Source organism: Gouania willdenowi, chromosome 3 (genome assembly GCF_900634775.1).
Source record: "Gouania willdenowi chromosome 3, fGouWil2.1, whole genome shotgun sequence".
Classification (NCBI taxonomy): Eukaryota; Metazoa; Chordata; class Actinopteri; order Blenniiformes; family Gobiesocidae; genus Gouania; species Gouania willdenowi.
In genome coordinates this window covers 8354724-8372948 of record NC_041046.1, presented here as the reverse complement: position 1 = coordinate 8372948, position 18225 = coordinate 8354724, and the positions used below count along the sequence as shown (strand labels likewise).

Here is an 18225-nt window from a genome sequence, read left to right as displayed (position 1 = left end):
ATGGCCAGTTGAACCAACAGGTGGCAATATAACCTTTAGTTTTCAGTATAACAGCTTGTGTTTTATCCTTGTTTTAGCCAAATAGTGCTAAGCATTTTTATTTTAAAAACACATTTAAATGACTCACTCTATAGAAATGTGAATAAATACTCATTAATGTATTATTTGTGAAGGATGTCACTGCAGCCATTCATACAGTAACGTAATGTTTGCAGCATAACTTCAGAGAGTTTTCTCACATAATGTTTTTGATGGTTTTCTTTTCCAGTGCTTGTTCAAAGCTGTGATAATAAATATGTGATCATTACACACTGTGAGTGCATCATGTGCGTTTGAGGCTGTGTGCCAGCCAAGGTTTGGAGTCAATGATAATTGTAATCGCGTAATTGATGATTAATTACAATTATGGCATAATTATAATTGAAATTGTAATTGGAAAAAACTGTTTCTGTTATAATCATAGTTAAAATGTAACTGTGATTAATTATAATTGAACTTTAGTAATTGAGGACGTGATTGTAAAAAAATGAATAATTGTAATTGGAAAAAATGCCAGCCACTGTCATGATAATTGATTTGTAATTGAACATGTATAATTGAAGATGTAATTGTAATTGAAAAATGTAATTGACCCCAGCCTATCAGCACCTTTTATTCATGCTTTTGTGTGTGTTGGTCAGGAACAGTGACCGGCTGGGAAACGGAGTCCTGTATGCTTCAGTGAACCCAGAGTACTTCAGTGCTGCAGAGAGTGAGTGACGTTTGTTTGGCAGCTCTTAAAGTGGCGGCGTCATCGCGTGCTGACGTGATGAGCTTTGTTCCCGTTGCAGTGTATGTGCCGGACGACTGGGAGGTGGCCCGAGAAAAGATCGCCCTGAGTCGAGAGCTGGGTCAGGGTTCGTTCGGCATGGTGTACGAGGGCATGGCCAAGGGCGTGGTTAAAGACGAGCCGGAGACTCGCGTCGCCATCAAGACCGTCAACGAGACGGCCAGCATGAGGGAGCGCATCGAGTTCCTCAACGAAGCCTCCGTCATGAAGGAGTTCAACTGTCACCATGTGGTATGTTGGGCGCACACGGTGGACCAGGAGCCCATCTGAAGTCAGCCGTTAGTAATCACGTCCTGTCTGTTGCAGGTACGCCTCCTGGGTGTGGTCTCCCAGGGTCAGCCCACCCTGGTCATCATGGAGTTGATGACTAGAGGAGATCTGAAGAGCTACTTACGCTCCCTTCGCCCTAAAGAGGTACAGCACTTATCATACTCCTGGGAACAAAACAAAACAACACTTTAAACCTGGAAAACCCAGTTTATTTCATATTGAGTGTGAAAACAGGTTGAACAGAGGAAAGAATAATTAAACAGGTGTTACACATTGTTTTAGGTCATAAAGTCTAAGTATACCTTAAAACCACTTTTTCTGCTGAATACATCAATGATTTGGTATGAAGTGATGCAGTTTATTTATTCTAGTCCCACTCTTCACATTTTAGTCCAAGGCTGTGTTGTAAATGTAATAATCTACTACTTTTACTAAATTTGACAGCAAAATGAGTATGTAGTGCATTTACATTAGATAATATGGAAAGATTCAGTACGTGAGAAATAACCAGATGTTTACTAAATTGGGACATTTTATGCACGGCGGGCACACTACTTATACTCACCTGTCCCATGATGCATTGCAAGCAGAATGTTAAATTGTCCTGGGACCGGCTTCACGCTAAATATCAAACATCCCTTTTTCAAAACAAAAGCGTCTCTTCTTGTGTTTCATTAGGTTTTAACACTTTTATAAATAAGGCTCTTGTTTTGAAGTTAACCTGAAGTTTTGTCAGTAGCACAATGGAGGGTCTCCGAAAATCTCCAAAATATCGACATGAAATGTGTATATGTGAGTTTTATGGATCAAATGACCACATGTTAATATTCTACTTGGTCACATTGTCACTTAAAATGTTTTCAGAACTTTCAAAGGTGGAGAATCAACAGATATATTTAGCCTCAGTGTAATTCAGGTTTTTGTCGTTGGCCGTATACTTCAGTGGGAACACTCATCATCCTAATCCACCTTTGGAATTTCCCCCTAGTGGCAGATCAGCAACAACCTGGAGGTGTACTTACTCTTTAAGGGAGCAAAACAATAACAATGACTATAATAACACAAAAATTTAAACAAACAGCTTTTTCTGTCTTTAAAGTAGTTCTTGAAACAAGAACCTTAAAAAGACTAAAAACATAAACTACTGGATTTTCAAGATCAAACTAGCAAGTTTTAGATTTAGATTAGTGTCGCTGTGCAACATCCTGGAGTTGAGTAAGTCGCTGGAACCCAGCTGGAGAAGCTGAAGGTTTGGAGGAACTTATCCTGTCTGTGTGTGTGTGTGTGTCCGTCCACAGCAGCAGTGGTCCAGCTTATCGCTCCCTCCCCTCAAGACGATGCTTCAGATGGCGGGCCAGATCGCAGATGGCATGGCTTACCTCAACGCCAACAAGTTTGTGCACAGAGATCTGGCTGCCAGGAACTGCATGGTTGCCGAGGACTTCACTGTAAAAATAGGAGGTAAACCCACAGGGAACAAACGCAGCTTCCACCTCCCTTGTAAATTCATATATTCCTTTAAAAAAAAAAAAAAAAGGTCAATTTTAATATTTAAAAAGTACAATAATAATAAAAAATAGACTCATGTCATGTTAAAGTGTTTTGTTCCTGACAACAAATATGTATTGTCCAAGTATAACAACTCATGCTTACAATAGTTGAACATCAACAGGGTTCCCATGGATCCTTAAAAAGTCTTAAAAGGCATTCAATTCATGAATCTAAAAATGAGGCCTTAATTGTCATTTAAATGTCGTAAATCAATGTTTCAATGTTTGAAATATTTTCTGGTAATTAATTTAGAATTGTTTATTTCGGAGGGAGAATGCATATTAATGGACATAACAGTGCATAAATATGCCAGATATAGCACCAGATTTTATTAGCTAATGTCAAACTTGAAGCATAAATCTAATTTCTGCTCTTTTGTTTTATAAATATGTGAGGTTTTTAAATGGTAGCGTAGTTTCTCTTTATGTGGTGTCTGACCTTTTCCTTTCCCTGATTTATCTTCACCGTCTTTGTCCGTCTTTGTCAGACTTCGGTATGACCAGAGACATCTATGAGACGGACTACTACCGCAAAGGAGGCAAAGGTTTGCTCCCTGTCCGATGGATGTCCCCCGAGTCCCTGAAGGATGGAGTGTTCACCACCTACTCGGATGTTTGGTGAGCAGACGAGCAGCATCAGCAGCCATCCATTTTTTTTGGGACTTTATAGTGTGTCCTGATCAAAGCTGACGTCTTCCCTCTGTCCTTTGTGTGGGTGCAGGTCCTTCGGGGTGGTGCTGTGGGAGATCTCCACTCTGGCAGAGCAGCCTTACCAGGGTCTGTCCAACGAACAGGTTCTCCGTTTTGTCATGGAAGGAGGACTGCTGGAGAAACCGCAGAACTGTCCCGACATGCTGTAAGAAACACCCACACTTTGAGTTTGTGTCCAAATACATTCCTTTCAATGCTTTCCATCTTTAAAGCCACATTGCTGACTTTGTGACCTAAAGATTTGACCAATATGAGTTATTTTAAATGATTCCTCGGGCCAATATACAGGGTTTGACAGTATAAATGCCCCGCGCGGGGCTTCCCTCTTGAAATACCGCCCATGTAAGTTTGGCGAGACGGACCGTATTTGGCCAGGTCATGTGACCTGGAGAATGTATCACTTGATGGCATTCACGGGACCACAGGCTCGGATATACTCAGTTACCAACCAACCGGATTTTCCACCAGCCAAATTTTTTCCCAGTATAAATAAACAACATTATGAGTGCCACAGAATAAATTTAAGCGTTCATGTTTCTTGAAATAGTTTTTATTTTAGTGGATTGCAGAAATATATTAAAATGGTAAAAATATAAATATTTAATTTAAAAATAATGTTATAACAATCCCTAAAAGGTGTAAAATGGAACTTTGGGTGTGTCGGAGAAGTGAATAAAGTATTTTCTCATAACTTAATAAACAACCTTAACTCAGATGAAAATTGAATCCCTGGAACACTGAAGTTAGAAAGAATAGAAGTGATCAGTACTAAGAATTACATGTACTGTAGAGAAAACATGTTTTACTAACATGCATGCTCTTCAACTGTAAACAAATCCCACTCGCCACAAACTGTATAGTGCACATTTTAAAGGTGAACAAATGGTGGAATACCAGCCATTCACGACCGACATCCATTTAGTAATAAAATTCCTCAATTTCTTCTTCTTTTCAGATCCTCTTTCATCTTCATTTTCCCCTGTGTCAGCAGCAGCCTTCTTTTTTAGCATTTCAGGTTTTTCAACACCTGATAAATATCTCTACGTGTGTTTGGTTTTTCCTACTTAATTTCAGCTCCTATTGTTTGTTTTTCGCCGTTTCGTTTGTCTTCTCTGATACCAAACCATAACAATCATGCTAACGTAAGCACATAGCCAATTGTTGTATGACACGTCACAACATAGTGTTCATGGGAAATGTAGGGTTAATACAACCAGCACTGTTGCCAGATATACATTATGTTTTAAAATCTAAACACACTCAAAAACCCTCAAATGTCTTGGCAGAAAACAGCCCAATCTGGCAACAATGAACAATGAACACTCCCACACACTGTCTCCATCTTTTTCAGTCAAATAGTTTTTCATCAACAAAGATTGGTTACACATTTGTTACTCTTCGATGGGAATGTTCTCCAATTTTATTATATCATATCGTGAGTATTTGGCATCGTGAACCTGATATCGTATTTCTCCTAGTGAGACTTCATCTCACCACAAACACCATCACATGTTTCTTAAAGGTTGAGGAACGTTTCTTAATGAAGTCCAATGAAGGTAAAAGTGTGTTTCTCTGCAGGTTTGAGCTGATGAGAATGTGTTGGCAGTACAACCCTAAGATGCGTCCGTCCTTCGTGGAGATCATCAGCAGCTTGAAGGAGGAGCTGGAGCCGTCCTTCAGAGAGGTCAGTTTCTTCTACAGCTCCGACAACAAGCCTGTGGACGTCCAGCTGCAGGCACAGCTGCACCTGGACCAGCTGGAGGAGGACGAGGGCCACACGGAGCTGGACGCCTCCTCCATGCATACTCAGCCCCAGCAGAGCCCCGCCCCCCAACAGACGCCCCCCACTCCCACGTCAGAGGCTCCGCCCGTGCCATCACTAGCCCCGCCTTCCCCCTCCTCTCCCTCCACTTCCAGCAACACCACGGACAAGCAGCCTTCAGAGCAGCAGCAGCAGGCGGCCAACGGCCTCTCAGGCTCCAACGTCGCCATGCGAGCGCCTCTGGACGACTTACCACCGTACGCACACATGAACGGAGGGCGCAAAAACGAACGCACGATGCCCCTCCCTCAGTCGTCCGCCTGCTGATTGGCCACATCCACAGGAGCGAGTCTCGGTGTGTGGGAGTACTTTTTTTGTTCTTTTTTAAACACTAGTGTGGTGTGGCAGCACGAGGCACACACTCAGAGGAAGGTTCATGTTCTGCTGTATCTCCACACTTTAGGTTTGGTTGCTACCAGCTCGCTGCAACGAGGGAAGAACATCTCAAAAAAAAAAACAATACTGGAAAAGAAAACTAGAAAAATAGTGTGAGGGAGCTCTGGCTTTCTCGTTGTGGCTGAACATATTTTATAAATTGTCCTTTTGTTACTTTTTTTATGTGTTTCCAAATGGGAAATCCAAATGTGTAAAGCCTTTATAAATGACCGTGGTTTGTTGGCTTGTGAACGGGGCATTATGGGGAGAGCTGTTAAGCATATCTAACGAAGAAAAAGCACTTCAGAGAGGACGATGACTATAGGCTGTGAGTGGCTGTTACGCTGAGTCAGCAGCCCACTTAAAGAGAGCGAGTTTAAACGTGCCAAACGTGTTGCCAAATTATTGATTTTATTTTTCTTACATGATTTTGAATAAACCTGTAAATTGGCAGTCAGAGGAGCAGCTCTCCTTTTTTACGGCTGCTCCGTCTCTGCTGCTATTGATCAAATTGACGTCATTTTTGCGTTGCTAATGCTGAATCCTCTCACAGGGAGCGTCTTTTTTTTTTTTTTTTTTTTTCACAAAATGCTGTTCCACTAATGGTTAACTGGCCGAACGGGAAGCAAAAATCTACGACATGGAAGGATGAGTGGCGGGCCGCCATCAGAGGCCTACAAACATTAAAACATCTCCTCTTGGGCAGCACGTTTATGTACACACCAGTTCTTGTTTTTTTGTGTCACTTTTTCTAACTTTTCTACAGTTGGAGATGTTCATCGTGTACAGAAAGAAGCTGCTATTCCTTATCTCTCTTGTGGTTGTAATATAGTCGATATCTATATATTAAAAAGAGAAAAAGGCTCCTTCAGGTCAGATCTTTGATTGTTTTCATGAGTCATTTTTTTAGTGCTTGTTGTTGTGTTGCAGTGTTTTTCAGCTGCTTTTGTGTTTCGTTTGTTTTTTGCCTCAAAGCTACAACAGTTCTGTCTTGTGCTGGAAAACACCAACCATTTAGCCCCGCCCCCTCCTTCACGTTACGATTGAGACGACGTGGACATGCTGTGTGCGCTGAGGCCAGGCGTTCTAATTAAATCTCAGGTCAAGGAGAGAAGTTGAAGCCTGTTCTGCTTTCATTTTAGACTTTTCCTTTGTGTGCGTGCGTGCGTGTGTGTGCGTGTGTGTGCGTGCGTGTCCTTAACTCCTCTCTGTTATTGTTATTTTTATTTGGTTTTTCTTTGGTCTTGCTGTCTTTTCATTATTGCCCAGTTCTAAAATATTAATAATAATATTAATAATTGACGCAGAACTTCAAACCCCCTCAAAAATCCATCCAAACAAAAGCTTTATTTGGAATCAAAGTTTTATTTTTTTATTGAACCTTTTTTTGAGGAATTGTTGTCACACATTTTAACCTGGTCCTCAAACTTTTATTTTTATTCCCCTCCTCATTCCACGTCCGCTTTATTTATTCCCGGTTTGATTTTTTTTATTCCTGATGTGTTGAATTTGTTCTCCTGACTCTGTGCTTTAGTTGGTTCTTGTGGCGCTAACACACTGGTGTAAAATGAGACCAGGATAGAACAGGAACCAGCACTGAGACCCTGCGTTTTACTCAACAATTTAAAAAAATAAAGCGCACAATGAGGTTAAATGAAGAAAAAGGCCTATTCAGTGTACAGTGAAAGAACTGGACCTTCCTGATGTTCCTTATTATTCTCCAGGTGTTGGAAAAACACCTCAGCTTTCAGACCCATCATTCAGATGATTTTTCGGCTCCTTTTCCAGGACGGTTTTTTCTTGTAATTCCTTCTGCCATCTACCTCGTTCTTTTTCTCTGACCTTATTTACATGTACAGTGAAACTAAACACCTCATTTGTGTTTGTGTGGCTGGCATGATCATCTCATTGTTGTGAAAGGATCCAAATCAAACCACAACCTGAACCATCTCAGAGGTAAATTGGGGACCAAGCAAGAAAAAAAAGAAGAGTTAAAGTATGTTCTTTGTTGGCCTTTAATCTGACCATAAGTTTATTGATGACGCTGTAACGAATGCGATATCTTGATAGTAGATAATGTTCCTGTTTCTGAGGAGTTGGAAGTGTTTTTTTTTTCAGGGTAAAGACAGAAAACTTATTCTAGATGGTAAATGGACTTGATTTTATATAGCGCTTTATCACCACACTGAAACAGTCTCAAAGCGCTTTACATATCAGCTCATTCACCCAATCACTCTCACATTCACACACCAGTGGGACAGGACTGCCATGCAAGGCGCTAGTCGACCACTGGGAGCAACTTAGGGTTCAGTGTCTTGCCCAAGGACACTTCGACACATAGTCAGGTACTGGGATCGAACCCCCAACCTCTCGATCAGAAGACAACCCTCTACCACCTGAGCCACAGTTGCTCCTCGATCAATTTTCTGTAAGATTAATATTTATATAAACAATTGTCCAGCTTTGATCTATAACTTTTTTGTTTTTATTTTGCCCTGTTTGATGAAATTCCTGTTAATTAAAAAAAATACTAAAACTTGTTATAATCAAGGTTTGTATAAGACGATCTGTTGGGTTTAATTAAAGCAACAGTTCAGCGTTGTGTAATGTGTTAAAGGACGTTTAATTACTCCAAAATGTTGCACTGTACACTTAATTTCTTTAACATATTATAATAAGGCTGACTGTATGTTGAAGCAGCCTGTTTTAAGGCCCCAAACTACTACTGCATCAAATCCTCCATCCATCCATACTATATATATATGATGTTAATATCATTTTTCTACAGTATTCCATGCCTTCTACTGTAAATAACTGACCACAACAGAGGCCACGCACCTCAGTTTAAAAATATTAATTTCCTCACTTTGAAATTTTTATGATACAGACAGAAACATTTCACATTATTCAATGAAAATGTATAATTAAGTATGACATCATGTGGTAGAAGTATGTAAAAAATAATAATGCAGAAAAAAATAGAATAAATAAAAGCTTTACATTATCTAAATACTGATCAGTTTTTTTTTTTTTTTCTGTAAGTTCTAAACACTATTTGTGTTTGTTTTATCAACATGATCTTAGAGCTGTTGCCATGGTGATGATGACGATGGGAGTAAAAAGCCCTTTTTTTTTTTCAGCCCTGCCTGCAGCTCTTAGGCTCAGGACGGGTGGTTCGGAGCTTGTGGTCTGACTGGTCTTTTTTTAACCACTGGAACATGTCACACATCCAACCAGCCAACATCCAACCAGCCAACATCCGCTGATCCTTCTCTTCTCGCGTTACAATCCTGCTCACTTTGTTGTCTCTGCGTTAATGTGTGTAAATTATTCCTGACCTTCCAACTTTGTGCTTCACATGAACTAATTGACTGAGGTTGTTTTTTTTTTTGTACATGCGTTTGTAAGAATTATCTTTTCCTGTTACTAATGAAATGTTAACAGGAAAAATGATTGGCTGAAGGAAAAGGAGAATGCCTGTTTCTCTGATCTGATCTCCTTTTTTTTTTTTTTTTTACACAAAATTTAAGATAAATAAAAATGTATGCAAACAGGTTTCTTGCTTGTTTTTTTTGTGTGTGTCAGCTGAATATCAAATGCTTGGGATTCTTTTTTTTTAGGGAGAGGGAGGAGACATTTCTGTTATAAAAGCATTCTTTATTGATTTAATGGAATCTAATTTTCTGAAATTTTTAATTTGGGGTTTTTATAAGGTGTAAGCCATATTCATAAGAATTAAAACAACTAAAGGCTTGAAATATCTCACTTTGACTCCAGCCCAGAATGTAGTTTTTCTCAGCATTGGTTGTTATTTAGTGTCCCTCTTCCATTTAGCTTGAAACATGACTCACAATGTGTCTTCTTTTGTGATGATACGTAATTCTGGCATAATTGTATTTTTTTTTTTTAACTGTTGCTGGCAAAATTGCAACTGTAATTGTAATTGCCATAGAAATTCTATAAATATTGTCAATAATAATTTAAATGCAAAACTCACGAACCATGTTACAGTTCTATGTACAGTTCAACATATATGTAGTTAACAAATATTAAAATATGTTTCAAATCATACTTTACCACATTTTACCATTAAAGGGGAAATCTTATACTTATTTTTCACCTTTTATAACAGTTACATGTGCTCTAAATGACATCTGTGCTGGGGTTTGGTCAAAATATAACATGAGGTTTATGACCCTGTATCATCCAGCTCTTTCAGAGCGCTCCGTTTTGGAGGGTGTGTCCCTGGAGTTACAAAGACCTCCCCTTCTCTTCCCCAGGGTGTGCCGAAACAAGTTCAGGTCAGGGTCAGCTTTGAGCTTCCATGGCAACTAGTCAGCGTGACCCCTGAGAAAAACATGGCTTCCGGAGACCACACAGCGGTGCAGCCGTATCAATATGAACCTGAATCCGACCCTGAGGGAGAAGGCTCTCCCTAAGTAGTACGTCAACCAAGACCTCAGGGAGACGTTTCTCAATGGTAACTTATCGACTTCATGTCGTCTTTACGTTTTATTCGTACGCCGTAAAAAGTTGTGTATTTACTTTTACGGTAGCCATCCCTCCTTATCTAGTGAGAAAAACAATGGCGGACTTTCGCAAAAGTTTTCATCAGGTTGGGGGTGGAGCCCATGGGTGGAGATACCAGCGGAGGGGAGGGTATTTTCGTTCCAGATTTAGTTTGTGACATCACAAACTGAGAAAATTTGAAACAGGGCACTTTTCTGTGTTGTAAGACTTACACAGACCACAAACATAGGACTGGATGGTTTATTTCACATGTTGTGTGCCGGTGGACACTCACGTTACCTCATATGTGTTCAAAAACACTGCAAAAGTGGACTTTTCATATGTTCCCTTTGAAAAAAAATTTTAAATCAAGAGGTATACACAAAAAAAGGCTCAGATGCTCACGCCCAAAATATTAAAACCTATATTTTCATAGATTAGGAATAGATGGAAAAGAAATTAGATGATAGATATTTGTTCTGAGTGTATTTTACAGCTGATTTAGGACTCGATATTATCAGAGATGCTAACAGAAATCTATCCTCAAAGCTGTAAGTTTGACCACGTATAACATAACATAATGTAACCAAGGAGCAGACGACTTTTTGACAGCAGTTTATTATCAGTCCAAATAAAACAAAATATTATGAGAATAAATACAGTCAACCTCATATCATTTATTCACACCCAAACAAAACTGACATATGTACCAAGCAAAATAAAAGACTCAGAAAAAAATAAATGATTCAAATCCAATAAGCTTGTGCTTTTATAGACTCTGTCTCAGCCCATGATATATAAAAAAAATAGTTAAACAATCTTGTTTCAAAAAAATATAGTCCTTTCAATAAAAAAATAAACAGATGTCCTTCGATTTTTGTTTTTTGTTTTTTTTTTTTAAAATGAAAATTTCTGGACAGCAAAACTAAATTACATAGCTCTTAATGTACAAAAAGAAATTACCATCTTTTCTTAAGCTACTGAACGCAGCAGCTAACTAGCGATTAGCTTAAATAGCGATTAGCTTAAATAGCGATTAGCTTAAATAGCGATTAGCTTAAATAGCGATTAGCTTAAATAGCGATTAGCATGCTAGTAACATTCCATCAGAAAATACAACTTAACAAGACATTTAAATGTATATTCCATGACAGTCAATTGCAGTACAGTCAGTGTTACACCGTGAATATTTTCAGCTCACCTAGCAGGGAATATTTAAGTAGACTGTATGAAGCAGGCACGGATGGAGACGACAGACAACACACGTGTCTACCACAGCTAGAGCCATCTGAGCATGCGCAGATTCTGCTCCGGTTGCCATGGTTATCAACTGTCATAAAGCACAACTTAATAGAAGATGAAAGCAGCTTCTGAAGTAGTTCTAAGACAAAGTCTGGTGATAAACTACATGTTTTATCCTCCCCATCAGAGTGAAAAACTAAAGACGAACACAAACAAATAAAGTAAGTGTAATATTTTAAATATGCATTTTACATCTCGACCACTAGGGGCTCCCCGTGAGCAATGTGTGAGATTTTACAGCAATACGGCTTTTTTTTTTCTTTCTTTCTTTCTTTTTCTTGGATTGATTTACTTGAGTTTTGTCAGATGAAGTTTAATTTTAAAAGAAAAGATTAAAGTAAATATTTTTTTGTGAAAGTCAGTTTTATTTTTTTGCATAATTTCATATTCATAAGTGTAGATAATTAAACTTAGCCACGTTTTTCACAATTTCAAATTAATTTTTTTATGGATAAAAAGTAAATTCGATAGACAAGCATTGAATTCTAATTTATTTCTCTTCCTTTGAAAATAAATGATATTGTTAAGTGTATCTCACCTGAAAGATATGAAAGAAGATGTGTGTGTTTGCTGATCACTCCAAAGGCTAAAGAAATGTTAAATAATATCCATGTAATAATTTCTTACATCAACCTTTTGATATTGATTTGATTGACTGTTCAGTTTGTGATATTCATAGTAAGTTTTATTTTGTTTTATTTTATTTACATGTAAGCAAACAAAAATATTTTGGATTTTATTATAGGGTTGAGATTTTGGGTCAGGATTCTGGTTTTCCATCTCTTGACTTTTTTAGACTAAGTTTGGTTTTATTTGTTTTATGTATATCATCATATAAGTTTTTATTATTTTACTTATAGAGGATGAAGAGCGAGATTGCAGCGGTGGTTTCCTTCCTGAAAAGGCTGGTGAAATTAAAGAATAAGGTGGAGGTGGAGAAAATGGATTTGTTTGCTGAGAGGCTAACAGTGGTGCTGCAGGAGAAGTTTGAGGGACACTGGGTCCCTGAAAAGCCCAGCAAAGGCCAGGCGTACAGGTACGCTCAGTGGGACACCCATGGTTTGTGGGTCATTAACATTGTGACAATTGAATAATTAAGGAACAATTGGTAAACATTTCAGAATTCTTTAAGACCAAAGTGCATGTGATGTCCTGAAAATGTGTTGAAATGACATGGAGTGACCCTAGCTGTCCTCTGGTCAGCCTCAGCAGCTAAAAGTGCTGATCCTTGTGTGTTTTTCAGGTGCATCAGAGTGAACGCGTTCCACAAATATGACCCAGAGCTGCTGCGTGCCTGCAGGGAAAGTGGGGTTCACTACGGTGACCTGGGGCTGCCCTGGGAAATCACTCTGTGGGTGGATCCAGGAGAGGTTTGTGGCAGGTGAGGAACAAAAACACACAATTATTCTTCACTCTGTTTTTAGACTTTCTATTCCTAGGTTTGGTTTATTGGTTTATTGGTCAGTCAGAGCATAAACAGTATACACTCTGGTCAGACCAAGCTTATGTTTAGCCCCACCCCCATTTGACGTCTGGTTTACAAAGTACAATATTTATTGATAATCAAAGAAAAATAATATACATTAGGGCCTCTGATTATCTATGATCGTGGAATTCATGTTCTGAATCATAAAATTAAATCCAAACCTTTTTAGTTTTTTCTCTTTATTTAAAATCTGGTCCCAATATGACATGGAAATGCTTCACATGCATGTTTTAGGACAATATCACACATATACATGCAATTTTTATTCCATAAATAGCGAGTGTTACATACACAATCTCGATCATAATCTCACTCTACGTAAACACATGGCTGGGTGGGATTTTGTGCAAAACTTGAGGGTGAGTCCAAAAGGAAACAGCTAAATGACACAGACTAAACCCTCATGTTTTGGGACCAACTCAAACATTTCCAAGGTATTTTTCCTGTAAAATGGGGGGCTGGACGTTTTAACATTTAATCTGATATGTGGGAGGGGTCAGATATTGGTATGTTCATGTCAGATATGTGTGTCTGGGGTCATACTGTTCAGCCATTGGTCGTGTTTATTATTAAAATCAAACTCAAATGGTTTGTCATTGAACTGACATGTGTGTGTGTGTGTGTGTGTGTGTGTGTGTGTGTTATTGTTGCACAGGTACGGAGAGCAGAATTTTGATTTCTCAATTGCCACATTTTCCACTGATAAGAATGAGATGACATTTTTCTATCACTCGGGTTCATCTGATGAGGGGAGCACACATTCCTCCCCCCTCACCGTCCCCAACAGGAAGTGCCAGGTAACCCAGGGAGCAGAAAGCCCCCCCTCACTTGTTCTTAAACTGTTGGTGCTTCTGTGTTTGAACTCATCTTCAACCTTTTCCTTCCCCAGGCGTTAAATCCAGCTGCTCCAGCTTGGGAACCCTAAAAGAAGGTGTCAGGAATGGTTCATAGCATTCCACAGCCTCAGCACAGCTACCGGACCCGTGACAGAACCCCCACCCCTGGACAAACCAACTAGGGGTGCCTCCTCCACCAGAGGCACGGTCCCCTCATTATTTTTCGACAGTCTTTTTTTTTTTTTTTTTTAACAATGTATCAATGTACAGTAAAAGTCTTTATTTTTTTTAAAACAATGTATCAATGTACAATAAACATATGTTGAATTTGACATTTTCTTTGATTTTACCACATAAACATTAAACAGAAAATCACTGGTAACCAGCTGCCAAACAAAACAAAAAGGACAAAGACATAAAGTTGTGGGTCTTTCAAAGTAATCCAGGAAAGGGCAACATCATTTATAAAAATTGTCTTCAGATCCACCAACTGTGTATCTAATGTTTTCCAAATCCATACAGGACAATATATCTTTAAGGTAAAGAAATCTTATTGTCCACATGAGACTCCATGGTGACCCAAACGGGGGAAGACGGTTCCAACTAAAAGTGTTTCTAATACAGCATTGACCTGATATTTGTGGCCCAGTATTAATATTAAGAAGAGCTTTCCTCAATCTTTGATGTTTACAATTCCATATAAAAGGTCTTTTTACTATCAATGGGAACATTGTTATCATTAAAAACAATTTAATAATGGCTGATCTATGTCTTTGACAAAGTCTTTTGCAACTTAGACAGTTATAGTTTGTATCACCTAAATTAAATTGTGTATATGAAAAATAATACTACACATGGTCAGAAGTCGTATATTCTTTTTTATTCTTTTTATTTATTTTTTTACTTTGTCTGCACATGCTGTCGAAGGTCAACACTACAAGAAGTGCAATATATATATATATTTTTTTTTTTATTAATTTGTTTATTAGGAGATATAACAATATAACAACATTTCAATCACCAGTGTTCCATTGTACAGTATTTTCAAACAAAGACACACATGTCACTCATTACAACAAAATTATGTCTTTTGTATCATAATCAGTCAACTATTTATACACACCACAGAGATATTCACACACATTCTTTACATATATCAAATGGTATACCTATATAACCATACATACTAAATAAAACAAAAGAGAAAATAAAATAAATAACAAAATAAATCAAATAAATAGAAGAGATTGCAAGGATTTGCAGTCGTCCAAATATGGGGCCCATGTTATATTAAATTGTTCTTTATTGCGTTCAGCTGAGAAAATTATTTTCTCCATTTTAATAAATGACAAAACATCTCGTAGCCACAAGGATATTAAAGGTACCTTAGAAGATTTCCAAAAAAGTAAAATATTTTGTCTCGCTATTAGTGATGTAAAAGTTATTATTTTAGAGTGAGCAGGTTCTGTGAGCAAAGTGTTTACTGGAACCCCAGAAACAGCCAAGAAATGGTTGATGACAACTTGAGTTTTAAGCACATTGGAAAGAATCATGAAGTATTGGCTCCAAAAGTTGTTGAGACTCGGGCACAGAAAGAACATGTGACTCAGGTTACAAGGGCTGACATGGCATCCTTCACATTGATCCACGATCTGTGGGTAGATTTCAGATAGACGGGTTTTTGAGTAATGAACTCTATATAATACCTTAAATTGAATTAACTGTAGCCTTACGGAGGGAGTACCGGCACAAATTGCAGATATCGCTTTTTTCCACTGTTGGTCAGAAAAGTGCATATTTAACTCACCTTCCCACGATTTTCTAATTTTATCTGTTGATTGTATATCTAAGTCCATGAGTTGCTTGTATATCACAGATATAATTGACTTTTGATTGGGTTCAAGGGACAGCAACTCTTCCCATGGATGGGCAGTTGGGAGAGAAGGATAGGATGGAAAAACAGAAGATGCACAATGACGAATCTGAAAGTAGCGGAACAAATGAGTGGCTGGAAGTCCCCTTGCTGAGCATAGGTCAGAGAAACTTAAAATGCCAGCATTTTTCCACTGCATGTAAGTATCGTCAGTGAGACTGGGGGGAAACAGATGATTTTTCATGATTGGAATTGTTATTGATGCTGAAAGAAAATTAAAATTGTTCCTGTATTGTGACCATATTTTTAAAGAGGACTGTACCACAAGACTTTTTGGATATATAGAAGAATTAATTGATAAAAAATAAACATTTTGAAATAACCAAATTACTCCAAAATAACAGATGCACAAACTTGGGGTATTTGAAAGCCATTGACAAAGTTTCAGGTCAAACAGGCACCGCATCAGGGAGATATTTGCTCCACACACACACACACACACACACACACACACACACACACACACACACACACACACACACACACACACACACACACACACACACACACACACACACACACACACACACACACAGACCATCCTGAAAATATAGTATAGATGTAGTAAATGTAAGGCACCGTCTATATCCAAGTAATAAATGACAGATATGAGTCCCTGCAGGATCTTCCCTTTGCAATTCCTTGCTTTTCATGACCAATTTTTGCATAATATAAGCCATTTTTACAGGATGGTTTATTGCAGTCGTGTGATAAATGCACAGGAAAATAGCAAGTCCCTGCAAATACTTTGGAGTTTGAGTATTTATAAGTTGAATGGACCTAAAGCAAGGGTAGGTGATTTTCTCCAGATACACCTTTTAAGTGTTTGGTTGAAATTGTCTTTATGTCCTGACAGAAATTGAGATCATATGTGCGCTGAACAAGGAACGAAGAAAATCTGTCATCTATAGCAACTGTAAATCTGTAATAACTTCGACCAAGAGAAAAAAAAAAAAAAAACATTTTTTTTTTTCAACCAATCACGTCTCCCTGTCTCCCTGCTCATTCTCAATCCCTCACATGCACGAGCTCACACTGAAAGCGCATCACCGCTGACAGAGTTAAAATACAGTTTTTGGTAATGTTTTTTAACTTATCTAATGATAAAATGTATTGTTTACTTACTGCTGAATGAGACATGAGACAACAACGTTTCTCCACAATACAGTGATAAGCTGAGCTCCACTTCTGCAGCAGCTGTGTGCATGCATGTGAGTGAGACGGAGCACAGAGGGGAGGAGGGTAAAGGCAGAGCCGTCGAGGAAGCTACATTCAAAATCACCTATCCTACCTGTAAGCGTGGCAGATTCAGATGCTCTTAAGGGCCTGATTTAGCCCCCGAACCTTGACTTTAACTCATGTGCATTTGAGTACCATTTAAATAACCCATAAACACTCTAATAAGAACAGCAAGAACCAAGATGAGCTGCACTTATTTAATAACAGTGTCACTCCTCTATGCTCTACACCACATTAATCTGAGACTATATATTACAACATGACATTCTTGAATTTCATTCAGGAACAACAAGGAAAAAGTACAACGACAACAAAGATGACTTTAAGTAATTCGTTGTATACAAAACCGGAAACACTATCCACAATTACAAGGTAATATCTGTTTGTGTGGGATATAATTATATCTTCTATAGTCTGTCATCACATCTTGCTCTACTAAGTTTAATATTTTATTTTCAGACTCACTCACATTTTGCTGCTGAACCACAAATCCACACACTCATATTTGCATACAGGAGGTCAGACCTGACGTGAGATCTGATCACAGCGTACAATTACGTCAGAATTGACAAATACTGAAGCTTGCATGAATTTGGTCGAACGCACGTCGTACGCTCAGATATCGACGTACAAACGGTTGATAGATGAGGGTCACTGGGAGGAAGGCGGGTAAAGACAAACAGCCATTTACACACTTATTCCCTCAGCCTCACACATTAACCTAGCAGAGATTTTACTGGTTGTGGGGAGAAGCCTGTGTAAACAATGCAAACTACACAGAGAAAGTTCACAGGGGGTCAAATGGGGGTAAGTGTACCCCTAGGGGTACGCGATGGCACGACAGGGGGTACCTAACAGAGCGAGAGAGATAATTATCAAATAAAACCATGAAAAATATGGGGATTTGAAAATGTGTATTTTTGGTTTAAAATTATAATCGTAATGATGATGAAAAAGATCTTGATTAGAACATAAATTGAAAATTCAAAGGTCAGTCTTGGCCCCACACCAGGTGGCAGATGACAGGACATGATAAAAATCTACTCATGAGGCAGTAAATACTGTTTCTTTCCACTTATTTACAAAGTTAGATCATTTAAAAAATTTTTATCACTCATTCATTCCATAATTGTGCTCAAGATATGTTGTTTTTTATAATATTCTGCAACAAAATGTTGTAGCTGAACAAAGGGGGTACTTATATTTACAAAAAGGAGAAAGGGGGCACTTGAACAAAACAAATTTGAGAACCACTGTACTACGCCACCATGCTGCCTGTTTATATAAACAGGGGAACTCCAATCCATTCACTGAGTATAACTTAGGATGATCATGAAATATGGTGAAAAGAGGTAAAAAGTGA

At 38.4% G+C, this 18225-nt stretch overlaps 2 protein-coding genes across 3 annotated transcripts in view; both read left to right on the top strand.

Annotated features, from left to right (window-relative positions):
- The window catches only part of LOC114481603 (insulin-like growth factor 1 receptor), a 92787-nt gene extending 85027 nt beyond the window's left edge, over positions 1 to 7760 (top strand). The window contains exons 15-21 of one of the 2 annotated variants that reach the window (XM_028476569.1): positions 687 to 751; positions 831 to 1060; positions 1136 to 1243; positions 2398 to 2560; positions 3138 to 3267; positions 3371 to 3505; positions 4939 to 7760. In XM_028476569.1, the coding sequence (XP_028332370.1) occupies positions 687 to 751; positions 831 to 1060; positions 1136 to 1243; positions 2398 to 2560; positions 3138 to 3267; positions 3371 to 3505; positions 4939 to 5449 (1342 nt within the window). In that variant the 3' untranslated portion in view covers positions 5450 to 7760. Of the gene's footprint in view, positions 1 to 680; positions 752 to 830; positions 1061 to 1135; positions 1244 to 2397; positions 2561 to 3137; positions 3268 to 3370; positions 3506 to 4938 lie in introns of both variants that reach the window. The other variant, XM_028476561.1, reaches the window with a different exon arrangement.
- A 3662-nt stretch (positions 7761 to 11422) lies between these two features.
- On the top strand, positions 11423 to 12753 carry LOC114461212 (protein BTG3-like). The gene is made up of 3 exons (XM_028443120.1): positions 11423 to 11529; positions 12229 to 12404; positions 12612 to 12753. Exons 2-3 carry the CDS (start codon positions 12232 to 12234, stop codon positions 12751 to 12753), a joined length of 315 nt encoding a protein of 104 aa, XP_028298921.1. The 5' UTR covers positions 11423 to 11529; positions 12229 to 12231.
- The last annotated feature ends 5472 nt before the right edge of the window (positions 12754 to 18225 follow it).